Genomic DNA, 16,316 nt, shown 5'->3' on the forward strand with positions numbered 1-16,316 from the left:
AATATCAGATAACTAAATGGTGTTTTTTGGTAAAATAACTTTTGAATTAGAATTTAGTTATCAATTTGAACTATTTGCAAAAAATATATATTTTTTATTTCAAAATATTCACACATTCTTAATAGTATATGCCTAATATAAAAAAAAATGCTCCACTAATGTTTGTTTGCTCATCACATTCAGTTATATACTATAATTTCCGTCATCCATATAATTCATATTTTCAATAAAAAATGGAGAAATGATACAAAAAAAGTAAATTGACATTACTGCCGGTCGTTTAACATTTCAGTTGTCAAACTGTATTATTACATGTTTTGCTACTTTCTTTGCAATCTTTCACCTTTAAAACTGAAGCTTTGTGCTGTAATGTTCGGATTCCATCAATCATTTTGACATCTTAGACCTCTTCGGCAGACCAGCTTAAAAATGCAACTTTAAAACATTTTGTCATCCTGATAACAAACAAATTGGTGCACAATGGATTGCAGCAGAGCAGCATCAAGAATTTCAAATATGGTGGTTTTGGCCCTTGGATACTTTATTTGTTTAATTCAATGAAATGTATACATTCTTTGGTTTGGCTTATATAATAATAATTGATGTTTTAACAAAACTGAAAATATATAAAGATAATAAAGTCAATGTTAATCTTCTCTTCAGTAACCTGCAGTGTACATAAAGAGGCCAGTTAGTTGGTGATATTTTTCATGGCATGATTCCTGCCTCCAAATGTATTGTATCATCCACTGGGGGGTAGAGTTTTCCCCCTTTTCTGCCGCTATCCCATGGCAATCAATTTTAATGGCCATGGAAAAAGTTTAAAAAAGTTCTCTGTAAGAAGAAGCCCATTGATGTACTCACTAATGGCTATCAGTTTATTGCGTTAGATCCTTCCAAATGTAAAGGGTGTAAAATCTTATTGACTACAGAAGTGTTAAATTGACTGTAAAATGTTTTATTGCACAAACTGCGGCAAAATACCAGGTAGTGTAAATGCAGCCTTGAGCTCATGTATGCTTTTTATAATGCAAAAGAAAAAAAAAATTATTAAAAGAAAAAGAAAATATTGATGTTTGAAGATACAAAACTAAATGAACTCTTTGACAGTTTTACTTTCTGACTTCACACCTAACCACCTTACGGTTTACTTAATTGTACATTTTGATAACCTTCAGTTCATTTATGCGAACGGTATTTGTTTTGAATTCTAAAGCTGTCAACACATGACTTTTAATTTGAGAGAGGATAGTTAAGAGGGTTTTTATTTTGTCAAATTTCTACCTTATATAAAATGTAATGATTTTTTTCCTTTCAAAATTATAACAGCCTATCGCACACAGCATAATGCAGCTACATATAAACAGAAATCCAAATCAGGCCTTGACTTGTACGAAGGTCTTGCTCGCGAGCTGCTGTTGATGTTGACGATCAGTCTCAGCGCTGTGCTGAACGCAAGCATTAGAAGTTAAATGAGAGCGGGATGTTGCTTCGCGGCATTCTCCGCTTCTCCCTCTAATTGACACGATCATTGCTTCTCACTTGAGCTGTGTTTCCTGTACCTGCCTGAGCCTGGCGTCTTATTTACCGTCACAGGACTTTATTTATTTAGCCTCATTATGATGGTGGCTGCATTTTACTGCTTTTAATTGTTCCCCCAATGAGTCTCTGTAATAGTTGTCTCTCTCTCTCTCTCTCTCTCTCTCTCTTTCTCTCTCTCTCTCTCTCTCTCTCTCTCTCTCTCTCTCTCTCTCTCTCTCTCTCTCTCTCTCTCTCTCTCTCTCTCTCTCTCTCTCTCTCTCTCTCTCTCTCTCTCTCTCTCTCTCTCTCTCTCTCTCTCTCTCTCTCTCTCTCTCTCTCTCTCTCTCTCTCTCTCTCTCGCTCACACACACACATACTCTCTTTCCTTCCCCTGCAGGAAGAGAAGAAAGAGCGCCCAGGAGGATTGTGGGTCGTTCCTGCTGCCGCCTACACCGTGTTAATGAGGTGCCTTCGGGAAGGGGTAAGACTGCTACACTGTCCTCGCAGAGTGTGTGTAAGTGCGCGCACTAGTGTGTGTGCACGAATATGTGCGCATGGGGGCGGGGGGATCTGTCTGATAACCAACCTCCCCCAGCCCTTATAGGCATTATTCGCTTGCCGCGAGTCAAGGGCGCTCAACGCTTGTTCGTCAGTCAGTCCTGTCACACAAAAACACTCACTCACCTGCAGCAGAAATGCTCACGTAACCGCACCTCCGGTCGTCTCAGTAGCAATTAACCACGCTGGCCTGCATTGTTTGAGAATGAAACCATCTGCATGGAGACAGACATCAAACTGATCATCTCCAGTCTGAACAGACTGTGTTTATTGTGAGTGCTGAGAGCTTCTCTTCCACAGGGGACCGAGCGCCATGCAGACTCCCTCATTATTCCTTTATTAGCAGGGGAAGATCTGCCATTAAGAAGACAGTTTAGGAGTTACAGCTTGTGTTGCCGACAACCCCTGGTCTGCAGCATTAAAATAAAGTATCATTCGGAAGGAAAAAGTTGGGAGTGAAAGTTTCTCTAGCTGTTCTGTGGGTTCGCTTCTTCAGCTACTGTTGTTTTCTGGCTGGTCAGCTGCCAACGTTTGGCAAAAGTTTTGCCCTCTAGTGAATGTGCCCAATTTTAGCCCTCTTCTCCAACCTGCTTAGGCAGCATTTTGAGTTTTTTTTTTTTTTTTGTCTCATCACTTTTTGGTTAAATTTAGATTCTCAGCTGCTTGAAGTAATTCTTCCTGGAGTTCATCTCATTCCATTGAACTTTCAGGGTCGATTTCAAATTTGTGATTCAGAACTGATGGCCTGTAATGATCAACAGCTGCTGACTGTTTCACTTTCATTAAAAAACACCTCGTGTTTTTGATGCATCAGCAACTTTCTAAACTTCACTAGCAGTTCTTGTTTCTACTTCAGACAGAACACCCCATTCACCGTCTGATGTAAATTGCATGCAAAAATGGTGTTGGTCAAGATGACTGGCTTTACACAATAGCTGATATCTGTTTTTTTGGCCAGCTCACACTGAAGTCGACAAAAGACACTTTGTCAGGTTTTGTCGGAACAGTGTGCTACCCCTGTCAGAGTATGTTGGTGTCTTTCGGAGCTTGTTTTTGTAGCTTGAACATGGTGAATCGTAATTAGAAATGTCTGATAAGTGACGTGCTATAATCTGGTGACTGTCGCCATTTTGTCTGAGTCTGTTGGTGTAGTGTGAATTGGCCTTTAGTATTAGTAAAGACACCTGGACACACACACAATTTTTTTGTGTGTATATCTGTATACGTGTGTGTCTGTTTCAGACCACATGTACAAACAGTCTTGAAAATACCCAACTCTGATGACGAAATTCTTTAAAAAAGTATATGTATAATACACTATTTAAACTTGTACATTTTTGATATATAGTGATATACAGTGGCAGAATGTATTTAGACACCTAATAATCCACACCTGTAAATATCTGCATTGTATTAAAAAATATCAAACCAAGAAGCATGGCATTTTAAGCAAAATATCACAAAAAAAAAGTTTTTGAAGCTTAGACATTATTGTTCAAAATGAATAAGTTATTTGGACACTTCATGGATTAAACTTTATGGAACATTTTCATAGTTCATTTGATGAACTGGTTACTGTGTAAAACTCTTGATATTTTGTATCTAATGCAACAACATTCAGAGATTATGCATGACCCAAGTGTCCAAATACATTTATGACCACTGTATGCTATTATCTTTGTCAACAAAGGTTAACAACAATTTTCATATTATATGATAATATAATATGATATTGTCCATTTATTGGCTGTCAAACATAGAAAATAGTTATCAGCATCAATCAGAATGTCAATATCAGTGCAACCCTTAACAAACACTGTTAAACATTAAGCAGAGAAACAGAAGGTGCGTCCCAATTTCGCCTACTTATGCATACTATTCTATGCCGTTTTGTAGCGTACATAGTGCGAAAGTGTGTATAAATAGTGTGAATTTTCAGTGTGTTCACTCTATAAACTGTATAAGATTCATGCACTACAGTATGTACTCAACCGTGTAGTGTCTAAGTTCATAGTATATAGTGTGTAATTTGGGACACAACTAGAGAAAAAAAGAAGCCCGGGAGAGAAAGAAAAATGCACCTCTATTCTAGGATACAAAGCTTATAAGCAAGTCTAGTTCCTCGCAGTAATAAGCTCAGTAATCAGAGAGAGAGAGCTGGCCCTCCAGCACTGTTACTCCATCGCTCTCTCTCTCTCCCTCTCTCTTTTTCTTCCCAGCAGCACTGCCACCAGGCTGTGCAGTTGATCACTCTCTCTAAAGCAGGTCTAGACTGACAGCGACACGATTGGAGCCGAGGCAACAGCCAGGAGCCGGTGTGACTTCCCGACGCTGCCTTGCTAATTACACCCCGCAAACATTAACGGCACATCTTTTGGAAAGCCATGAAAGAAACGGGGGTTAATTCAATTCCGCCAATTCCCCAACATTAGCGTCGAGCGAGTACGGTAATAAATCCATGTGTGAGGCTGATGTAGGCAGTAATTGTAATGCCTCGCTGTGCTGACCTGTTTGAGAACCTTTGCTGATTCAGAGAGAGCTGAGCTCAGGAAACAAGACATCAGAGAGGGAGAGAGAGAGAGAGGAAGGGATAGGGAATTAGAGGGAGAGAAGGAGAAAAAAGGCCAGGAGGTGATGATGGGAGAAGGTTGGGGGAGGGTAAGAAGTGCATAACACACACCGAGAAGATGAGAGTAACAGAGCTAGCCAGAGAATATTGTGTGCTCAATCGAGAGTGAGAGTGCTCTTAATTCAGAAAGACAGCCAGAGCAGCATGCAGACAGGTTTTCAGGTCAGACTGCAGCTGGAAGAGCCGTGCGCGATTGTGTGTGTGTGTGTGTGCGCGCGCGATTCCGTGTGCATGGATGATGAAAGGGTTGTGCTCACTGTAAGTGGCGTGTAGCAGAGCCTTGGGCTGCAACTGGGCATCACACTACTCTTCCATTAAATATTTATTACGCACACACACACATACTGTGCATATTCCATCCCCTCCCTATTAGCTCTGCCTGTAGTGCCTCTATAGAGCGCACTGACCCTTCTATGACTCTGAGTATCTATGATGCAGTTTATACCGATGTGTTTTTGCCTCTGATCTCCGTCGCTCCGTAATCAAACACACTCAACGGCTCCACACGCAAACGCAAAGACGCTATGCTGAATCGGTCACGAACAGCCATTCAATATGCATTGCCCCGGGGACCATCATCATGGAGCGTGTTGATCATGAAGGTAACTTTGTTACCGTGGGGTTTATCAATGTGAAATGTCAGTGGTGTTTGGTTATGGGACTCAAATTTTCCCATCGTCATTAAACCTCGAACCAAATTTTTAGGCATTTAAACCAAGCAAATTTATTTCTCAAAAATGGTTAAGACACACAAGTACCGTCCCACTTTACTTACACATACACATACATTGTAAAACTAACACTGATGAACAAACAGTAAGTTGGTATGAGCAACCACAGTCATTAAAAATACAGAAAATGGCATACAATGAAAACAAAGTGGTATTTTGGGTTATGGTTATGGAAACTACAGTTACTACGGGAACTGCACAATACTAACATGAACTGGTAATAAACATGAACACTGATCCTAATGAATAGAATGAGCACCTGCATGTAAATCCTTCCCAGCTAACACACTACGTACCAGTTACGCAATTTATTGGTACTTTTTGGTCTTTTCATGACTTGCTAATTGACAACGTAACTACGATGTTGCATGCTCGTAACTTATTTTGCTTTTTATATATATAGTAAAGTGATACACAGCACACACCCCTCAGCATTTTTTCTTTTTCTTTTGGAAAAGCTCAGTTTTAGGTCTACATGAAATTAAAATGAAACACATTGCTGGTCTTATTGTGTACGAACACATTTTTCCAGTGTTTTCAAATGTTTGTCTTTGTAATCTTTCGGCAGAATATAATGCGCCTCTGAAATGACTATCTTTTTCAGCTTATGCTGCTTAGGCTGTGCATACTCTATTAACCAGTAGCTAAATAACTTTTTAACTATTCAAAGTTGCTTGATCCCTATTTGTTCAGAGATTCTTTTGTATTTTACAAGTGTTTTTTTTTCTTTTTCCCTAAAAGTGTGAAAATCCAAAACCCCAAACTTGGTATGATAGTCTCTTCCACTATTAAGGGGCACACTCGTCTATTTCATCACGTGGTGCTATAATAAGTAAACTATAAGGAACCGCTTGGAAAAACATAAAATTTTTTATCCGATTAGAAAACATGCGCATGAACTACGATGGAAATAAATGTACCAAATAAATGCCTTGATGCAAATCAAAAAACTCTGTGATGGGACGACATAACTGGACCAACCAGCGGACCGATCTCGTTGCACAGTATCTGAAATGTTGTTTTGGGTTGTTCTGAAATGTCTGAGAAAAGTCTTTCGACAAAGTGGTACATTTATAATTTTAACATTATTTGAAGTCTTACACGACTGTGTTCCCAAACAGCAGCGTCCACCTCCGAATGCAAGATAACATCATTGCGAAATTATTATATACAGTGGCTTCTCCTAGCGCAGAAACTTCCATTTTTCTTAGTGATATTTAGCGGCAGTTTATCAGGAAGTGACGATATTGTTCTCTTCGGCTCACTGGATGGAAACTTTTTTTTTTTAAGAATTTACTTTATTCGCAAATGTTTTATGCAATATTCCAATTTTGCGCATAGGTTAAATTCACAACTTTGTATGGAAACATGTTAAACATGTAATGTAATTACAAATTGAAAAAAAAGTGTCCACGTTAAAGAAATAAAAAGCTGGTTTAATGTTTTTTGAAGAAAAAAACAACAGCAAACAATTATACGTACAGTATACATCTTAATCGTTGTTATTTTGAATTATAATTTTTTTTTATAAGCAATTATATAATGTATTAAATGAATTATTAATTCATAAATATTACGTTGTTGAGGGGGTGCACCACAATATACAGTATTTTACAACCTGTAATGGCTTGTACATATATTAACCATGACACAAGTTTACGGAGGTCTTCTTGAGTCCTTTCTGTGATATAATTTATACATTTTAACAGCACTTCATGCATTTCAAATATTAGTAGCCTAATAATTAAGCATTTTTGAAAAATTATTATATTAACTATTTTTTTTCCTAAGAAAAATGTAATGAAAGTTGTCATTACAGAAGCAATGTCTTGTGAATACTGTTCCATGTTGACTTTGAGCATCTTCCATAGTCTTCCTAGTCTTGACCAGCTCTGGGTTTGGATTTGGAGAGACCACAGTAGCTGGAATAAAAGAATGTTTATGCCTGGGACTGAATGGATTGATGCTGAGAGCGAGAGAAAGAGCTCAAACAGTGAGATCACACTAATGAAAGGCCTGCCTGGCTCAGGCAATTTACATAGTCCTTTATTTAGGACCAGGTGTGCTGCTCCTTCAAACAGACACTCGTGTTGTTAGAAGGAGCCACACAGAGATGACCTCTGTAAGCTTTACGTAATCTCTGTCGCTAACAAACACACACATAGAAATCCAAAATGGGCTTGAATGAGTGTATTTAGCTGGAGAAAACACCTGTACTCCATTATGAAATATGTTCATTATTATTATTTTTTATAAAATGAGCCCAATCAGCATAATTTAACATAAATGTACTCCATTAATTGTTTCCCAGATGGTCGCAAAATGCCAGTGACACTAAGGGCTGAGATGACTATAATTGGTGGTGCTTTGCCACGACAATAATCACAATTACGATTGCTTATACTTGCTGTGTATTATTTGAACAACCCCTTAACCCTACGTATTACATTTCAACTTGTCTACACCACTATTTGTTTTAGCGATCAGACTTTTTTTACCAGTGGGATGATAAAATAGAATAAAAATAAAAACACAAGTTCATTGTGTGAGAACTAAACTCAGACCCCTTAAAAAAGAACCCAATTGTCTTTAGATTCACACTGACTTGCCTTGAAAGTGTGCATTTTTATCTATGTATGTGGAACCCAACCTTCATTATTACTGCATTCAGTACAGTATTATTATATTGATGATTACTATTACACTGAACATATGTTGGATGTCAAAGTTAACACCTTTTCTAATTGGTTTTAATGATAAACAATGTGTCTTTGTTCAATAAACCGTCCTTTGCTGAATTCTGGCATCAATAATGCATATTTACTACAGTACATATTGTTTGATTTCTATATCTTATAATAAAAAACAATGGAATTGGAATAAAATTCAATACATTTTGTTGTCATTACCAATGAGCCTTCACTTGTGCAGTTATGAGTTTTAGTTCTCTTCAAAGTTAGGTTGTCAAAATTCATGCAAACTGCTCTCGGACCCCAGAAACGAAATTGGTCAGTAAGCAACCACATTAAAAACTCCTCATATCACAACAAATGCATAGCAACTCAGCTACCATAGAAACATTCTTGTGTAAGTGGGTTTTGCATAACCACCACCATTTTCTTCAGAACATTCAAACGAATGTAGTTGTGTTAATGATACATTGTGAGAATCTAAACTCTCCTGTATTTAGGACAGCAAATCTGTTTTAAAGGAATTATGTAATTTCACTGTCTTCAAAGATGTTCAACTTTTTAACACTCCATCTCCAGTTGCTGTGTCGGTGTGCATCGACTTTTTCACGAACGTAGACTAGTTTAGGTTTGACCTCCTGTTACCGCATCGAGTTACTGACTGCTGATGTTGCGAGAGAGAATTTGGGAGAAATACATAAATTCAGTAAAGTTTGGCTTGAGCATGGCCCGAGGCAAGAATCGAGCTGGGAAGCTCAGCAGAGGTGTGTGAGAGAGAATGAGGCAGAGATTGGAGGACAGATCTCTGGTGAGAAGCTGTCCTCACCTCGTAGCCCCTGTAAGTCTGACATTGTGTGGGTTTGGGAGGCAGCTGCAAGTTTATATATAAACATATATCGGAATAAGTCCTATGCGCATCAAATCAGGTTAGTCAGGCAGAACACATGGCATAGATGAGCGGCACGATTTGGGCAGGGTATCTGACTTGCGCCGTGTCCTAACCAGGAGCGGTGCGACTGCTTTCCAGCGACAAGTTGTATGTCTGTTCACTAGAGATGTCAGAAGTACTTGTAAAAAGTTAAATAAATAAATAAAATGAAATAACCATTCCAGTTTTTCCTGTTTGGTTGTTAGGCCGTGTGTCTACCAAAGCGTTTTTCATGTGGCTGGCGTGTTTTTTCAATTGTTTTCAATGGGAGCAATGCGTTTTTAAAACTGCATGAGCGTAACGAGGCGATGAGCGTCTTTTTCATGCTGAAGCGCTGAGCTTTCGCTGTTTTTTACAGGTCGCCGAGAGTTGAAGAGTGTTCAACTTTGGGTAAAACGCCGTGCCGAAATTCGGATGTACCACATCTGGCATGTTATCACTGTTATGTGACCTATGGCATCAGTTGCGTTGCTTTACCTCCATTCACAAATCCTCTCCTGTGACCTCATGGAATAGAAAAGTGCCCATCTAATGCGCACTTCAGAATCTCTGCAAAAGTAGTCGGGTCATTTCTGGTATTTTTCACGGAGCAGGGTTTCATAACCCGTTTTTAAAGCAATCTGAACCCTACTTCTCAATTGCACGTGTGAAATGTTCCTTTATCCCAGGGTTAAAAGTGGGGTTTAGAATGTCGATAACTCGGGAATCATTAGGGCTTTTCACACTGTGCTTAACCCAGCCATTTTCTTTTAGTTTGGAGCCTTGGCTGTTCAGGTTATGGAGTTGCACTGGATAGTGCTCTGTAGACTTGCCCGGGTCACAAGCGCAAATGTGTTTGTGTGTGCATGTAGAAGGATGAGAAATGTGCTCTGGTACATTTAGTTTCGGGTAATTTCTAGTCCATCTAGTCAGGGCAGCCTACAAAACTCCTTCCCCTCGACCGCAGCCAGATGATCCCTAAAGCATCTTACTGAGACCTCTGTGGAAAAAGACTGGCTGTGTGTATTCGAAAAAGCACAAACTCGCCTACAACGGAGCGTATTTGTCCTGTGGAATTTAAATTCTTATTGAGAAACCTCAGGCTAGTGGATTTTAGTTTCATTTTCTATGCCTTTTTGACAAAGCCCTGTAGCAGCTGTCAGTCATTTCCCCTGCTCTTGCGAGTGCCAGCTCTAGTTCATTACCTAAAGCCTCCACGAAGCCAGACCACCAGACTCCAGCACAAAGAGTTATGATAGGGGCCAGGGACTGGAGGAGCTGCTATGTTATTTGTGTTGCGTCAGAATATTCTACTTCAGACTTCTTTCTACTTTTTTGCCTCCAAGAGACAGTATGTGTATTAATGCACTTCTTCCATGGACGAGGCTGAACTTTCTTTTAGCTTTGAGACGGGGTCTAGAAACTACTGTACATTACAGTGAAGGCATCCATATTGCATAGCAGCAGTGCACAGTGTAACTGCGCCTCTAAGATATGCCCAACCTCTCCGCTTGCTATTTTCCTCACTCGACTCTGCGTGCCTGCCGTTTGTTGAACGCTGTTAAATGTTTAATTTCCACCAGATACGGTTGCAGAGAGACACGCTCAAGGACAGGGGTCCAAATACATAAAAAAACACAGCCAGCTAAATCTCTACATATTGCCCTTCGTTATCTGTGAGCGAGATTTGCTGTGGTGTGAAATTTAAGGAAATTATTTCACTCAAGTTTGGAGGGTGTTGAGGGACTATTAGGTCATGATGTAATTGCGTGAAATTCATAAAGGTCTGTGTATCCCACTTACAAATGGATTTATGAACACATGTCTCTGAGTGTAATACTTTTTTTCAGAGATTGATTGCTTTTGAAGGGGTCATGAACTGGCTTGTTTTATTATTTCATATTGTTTGCTTGGGTGCCCTTATAATGTTAGTATGATTTCTACATAAAAAATGGTCATAATTTAGAAATAAAAGGCATTGATTTGATTTAGCCTCTGATTTGAACGCTCTGTTTTAAGGGGCGTGTCTGTGTGATACTTCAGTGTAAACAATAGCTAGTATTACATGTGGAACTCTCTCAAACTTTTACTACGTTTTTATTAGGGGTGTAACGATACACGCATTCGTATTGAACCGTTTTCGGTTCGATACGCATTACAAACCGAATGATTCGATGCAAACTAAATTTTGTTAGCAGTCACGCTGACACCACAACGTTGCCAAACAAGCGGAATAAAACTGCGCTACTCATTATTTCGTGCTTCACGGACCGTTTATCAGTTTGGACCAATGTCAGTGCAGTGCGTCAGCACGAGCCGATCTTGATCAAGCGATCAATTTCTCCGTTATTAACCGTAGATCTCTATTAGATAAAACAGTGCTGACGTGGAAACCAGGAGAAACATTGTGCCGTGAATGAACTAGTTATACGTAGGCTTTAAGTCCACAAATCAGCAACATTCACCATGGATTTAATGTATTAACACTAACTGTAACCATGGAAGTGTGGCTGGAATAGTGAAATGCTTTCAAGTACTTCACACATCTTTTTCCAGCACTTCAAAACTCAAATATTATCAGATAATGTTATTGTTAATGTGATGACCAAAACATTATTTGTTCATCCTTCAAAGATTACACCCTTTGAAATGTTTAAAACGAAAAAAATTAAATATGTAGGGGGACCTTTGCAAAAAGATAAAAAATATACAGACTTTGGCGTGCACGCGAGAAACTTTGGTGTGCGCGTGCGATAGTTTCTTGTGAGCATGAGATACGTTTCTCGTGAGCAAGCGAAAGTCTTTATATTTTTATTTTTAGCAATTTAAGGTCCCTTTAGGCACTCCGTAAAAACTCACCCTTATTTAATAATGATATATATATTTTTTATAAATTAAAAATCAAGGAAATTTCTCTGGCATTTCTTTATTTTTACTGTATCGAAAACATACTGAACCGTGACACCACTGTGTCGAACCGTAAATTTTGTGAACCGTTACACCCCAGTTATTATTACAGCTATCGAGATTATCAAATCGTGAAAAGTATTGTTTAAAGCATTATATTTAAATCTATCCCATCACATGAAAAGTTGCAGTGATGAGCACTGAGCAGATTACAGACAGTCTGTTGATCACATGAATGAGAAGATCTTATCATTGCAACGCAATTTCTGCACTCACAAATGCTTTTACCAAATAACAATGCAAACACGATGTAAATACAGTAAGAGCTTTGTTGTGCAGTATAAAAGCGTCGTTGATTTCATAACGAGTGTTGGCAAGTGTCCAGATAAACTCGCGCTGTGTGATTGACAGCTTGGGCGATTGGAAACTGAGTGTTCTTTGATCGCTTTCTGTATAATTTAATCGCAATTTAAATAAGATTATTTTCATCCTACTAAGAGAAACGATGTGAAGTTGATTGTTTAGTCACTGATGCATAAACAGTATTGAACGATTTTGAGAGCGATAATCTATCTGAACTTGAATAATTACACATCTGAAATCACTGATCACAGATCCGGCATTAGAATAAACACATGGTTACTTGCATGTTTGTGGCGTTGCTGGCAGATCCGTGTCATAAAAGTCTGTTTGCAAAGCCTTTGTCGGACTCGGAAATTGTGACTGATTTACTGTTGATTTAATAAAGTTTAACCACGCATTCATAATATTGGAATCTGAAGGAAGCTTATGTAGCGACTGTCTTCTTCCACAATCAGGCACTGCACAATTTTTGTAAACGGCATGTCTATTGCTTGGTAGCTCGATCTGGTTTAGCAATGATCACCTCATATGCCTATGTTATTTAGTTATTGCATGTGATGCATGACTCGGTGGGCGGGGCTAAACAGGCAGTGTTGAAGTAGGCGTTGATCTTCTTCTGCGGAGGCGGTGTTTGATACCCTTTGACGTCATAGATCCCCACTTTGAAAAACCTTTTGTTCGATGTGCCTGGTGTCAATAAATGCTTTTATTGGACAAACAAGGAAGTTTTCAGTTCTGAAACTTACAGGATATTCTTATAGTAAGATGACCTCTTATATGTCAAAAGTTCAAGGAAATTTTTATTTCTCAGTTCATCACCCCTTTAAAGTCCACATGAAACACTGTTAGCAAGCCCTTTTATTTGTCTAATCTTATGGGGCTTGATTTTAGCCAATGTGAATTGTTTGGATTGTGAAAAGTGGGTGTTGCATAATACAGTATATTAAGGTAAAAGTAAAAAGGCAGAGCAAGTTATTACATTTTGATTTAAAGATTTTTTTGGTAACACAATGTTCTATTCGATGCATGGCCTTATAGGTTTTTTTTTTTTTTTTTCTCCAAAGATGTAAATATAACAAACATTATTGGATTATGTTTTTACAAGAAAATACTTTAATTCAGTGTTACTTGCCATTATTTTATGAACCGGAGCAAACATGAATAAAATTTACAGTTTGTTTTATTAACTGACATTAACAAATATTAATAAGTACTGTAACAAATGTGTTTCTCATTGTTAGTTACCCTTTTGTAAATTGTTACCCCACTCTTTCTTTTTTAAAATAATGTACTGATGAATTGTAAACAAGACCGGCAATGTGAATTGAATTTTTTTTTCTTTTTTTTTCTAGTAAGTGTGATTGATAAAATGTAAAATTTTGCATTAACACTTCACAATAAGGTTTCATTAGTTAACATTGGTTAACTACATTAGTTAACATAAACTAATGAACTGCTCTTCTACAGTATTTATTAATCTTTGTTAATGTTCATCCTAACATTTACTTATACATTATTCAAATCAAAAGTTGTATTTGTTAACATTAGTTAATGCTCTGTGATCTAACATGAACAAACAATGAACAGCTGTATTTTTATCAGCTAAAGATTAACAAATACAGTAGCAAATGTATTGCTCATGGTTAGTTCATATCAGTTAATATGTTAACTAATGTTCGCAAATTAAACCTTATTGTAAAGCGTTACCCATTTTTCTCTCATTTGGAGCTCATCAGGTGCTTGGTAACACATTGAATGTTGGCAGACTACAGCAAACTTTGTGCATATTGATTTAAACCATAGCTGAATGTTCATGAATTATGGGGATTCGTTTTTCTCAGGAGGACTTGGTGGTGAACCACATGGCTGCCAAAACCATAGAGAATGTGTGCAGCCGAGACTCTCAATACGCCCAGGGATTCATCACTGCAGAGGTGGGACCTGCACTCTGGTATCTGTTCACACACTCCACAGTGGATGCACTCAGGGTCAGCGCTATATCTGTGAGTATCAAACACACATTATTCTCATCACTTTAACAGGGTGTTCAAACGCATACTGTTCAACAGTTCATACTGTTTAATTAATTTTACATTCAGAGAGTTGATTACAAAAGTTTCTCAATGCATCTGAATCTTTCAGCAACAACGTGAGATTGAAAATATTTTGGTTAAATGTACTTTATTACAAGCGGCACTAAAATATGTCGACCCACCGCAAGGAAATCTGAGCTTGCACAAATGACATGGCCAAAGGAAATTGTGTAGGGAATTTCATGTTAAAGGGATAGTTCACCCAAAAATTAATTCTTTCATTAATTGACCGTTCGCAAAGACCCGCCCCGTTTAGTTACTGTTGCTATGTCCGACAAGCTACGCCACTCTCACGCCACACCATGTTCTCAGTTCTCTGAACTGTGTGTGTGGCAAAAACACTCTGTTTTCAAAAGATTGTTGGAGTTTAAGGCCTCTTTATATTTCCATCAGGATACACTCAGGGAATTATGATAATCAGAGATCCCGAGCATCATGAACAGTCTGTCTCTACACCGGCAAGAGGCGCGTCACAGCGCGTCAAAAGCAAATAGGCACTGTCTGTTCACTGCTGCCGCTGCAGTTTCAAATCATGTAAAACTAGCATGTTTGAAATGTTAACACACATTCCCTATGTGACGTCTGCTTAGCTTTATATGCATAATCGTGCTCTTAACGGCTCTGATCGTAGCCTGCTTATTGACTAGTGCTGGTTAAATCATATCGTGATAGTGTACTGGACGCGGCATTCATTGATAGTAAACGGATGCCCGCACTTCTGATGTAGCGGCTACTTCACGCAATTAGGACAAATGTTTTTGCACATTCGCTTTGCCCAGTGTAGATTGCCTCGCACAGGGTAGACACGATGCATGACACTATACGATTTTGCCTTTTAAAGCACAATCGCAGTGACAAATAGCAATAGGATATAAATAAATGTAATGTAGAATACCAAATATAAGCCCAAATGTATAAATACAAAAACATTTGTCCTAATTGCGTGAAGTAGCCGCTACATCAGAAGTGCGGGCATCCGTTTACTATCAATGAATGCCGCGTCCAGTAGCCTAACGTTACACTATCACGATATGATTTAACCAGCACTAGTCAATAAGCAGGCTACGATCAGAGCCGTTAAGAGCACGATTATGCATATAAAGCTAAGCAGACGTCACATAGGGAATATGTGTTAACATTTCAAACATGCTAGTTTTACATTATTTGAAACTGCAGCGGCAGCAGTGAACAGACAGTGCCTATTTGCTTTTGACGCGCTGTGACGCGCCTCTTGCCGGTGTAGAGACTGTTCATGATGCTCGGGATCTCTGATTATCATAATTCCCTGAGTGTATCCTGATGGAAATATAAAGAGGCCTTAAACTCCAACAATCTTTTGAAAACAGAGTGTTTTTGCCACACACACAGTTCAGCGCTACTACTGCGCTCCAGTGCTCCTTTCATTGATGCAAGAATCAGTCAGTTCCCACTTCCCGCCCCGAGCGTAAAGCCTAACGTGATTGGTTGAAGCGATAACGTGCTACGATTGGCCAGCTCGATGTGGCCGTTATCTGATTGGCTTGAGTAGGCGGTGGGTGGAGTCCACCTATTTGTGGATTTCTCTGCACGTCTGCGCTAGAAGTGTTTCAAAATCCACAAATGCGTGAGGGGATTCACAAATGCACAGGAACCGATTCACAAATGTGTGCAGCGATTTACAAATGCACAGGAACCGATTCACAAATAAATGCCAGGCAGAGTTGTGTTTGAAAATAAGAAAACATTTGTAAATGTTTTATTTATTTGCAAATCTCATTTTATTTATTTGTGAATTTTATAATTTTTTGTGAAACTCTTTACATTTATTTGTGGATCTTAATCTATTCATTTGTGCATTCGATACATTTTTGTGAATCTCTTTACATTTATTTGTGAATATTAATCTATTTATTTGGAATATTGCAACAATAATAACCC

General features: G+C 38.5%; 1 protein-coding gene across 2 annotated transcripts in view; it reads left to right on the top strand.

Moving 5' to 3' along the window:
• Window positions 1-16,316, top strand: part of ulk4 (unc-51 like kinase 4) — a 180,324-nt gene that overhangs the window by 32,225 nt on the left and 131,783 nt on the right. For both annotated transcript variants that reach the window (XM_079626094.1, XM_079626095.1), the window contains exons 19-20: window positions 1,919-2,002; window positions 14,148-14,309. In XM_079626094.1, coding sequence (XP_079482220.1) covers window positions 1,919-2,002; window positions 14,148-14,309 — 246 coding nt within the window. The remainder of the gene's footprint in view (window positions 1-1,918; window positions 2,003-14,147; window positions 14,310-16,316) is intronic.

Source organism: Phoxinus phoxinus (genome assembly GCF_949152265.1).
Source record: "Phoxinus phoxinus genome assembly, chromosome: 10".
Classification (NCBI taxonomy): Eukaryota; Metazoa; Chordata; class Actinopteri; order Cypriniformes; family Leuciscidae; genus Phoxinus; species Phoxinus phoxinus.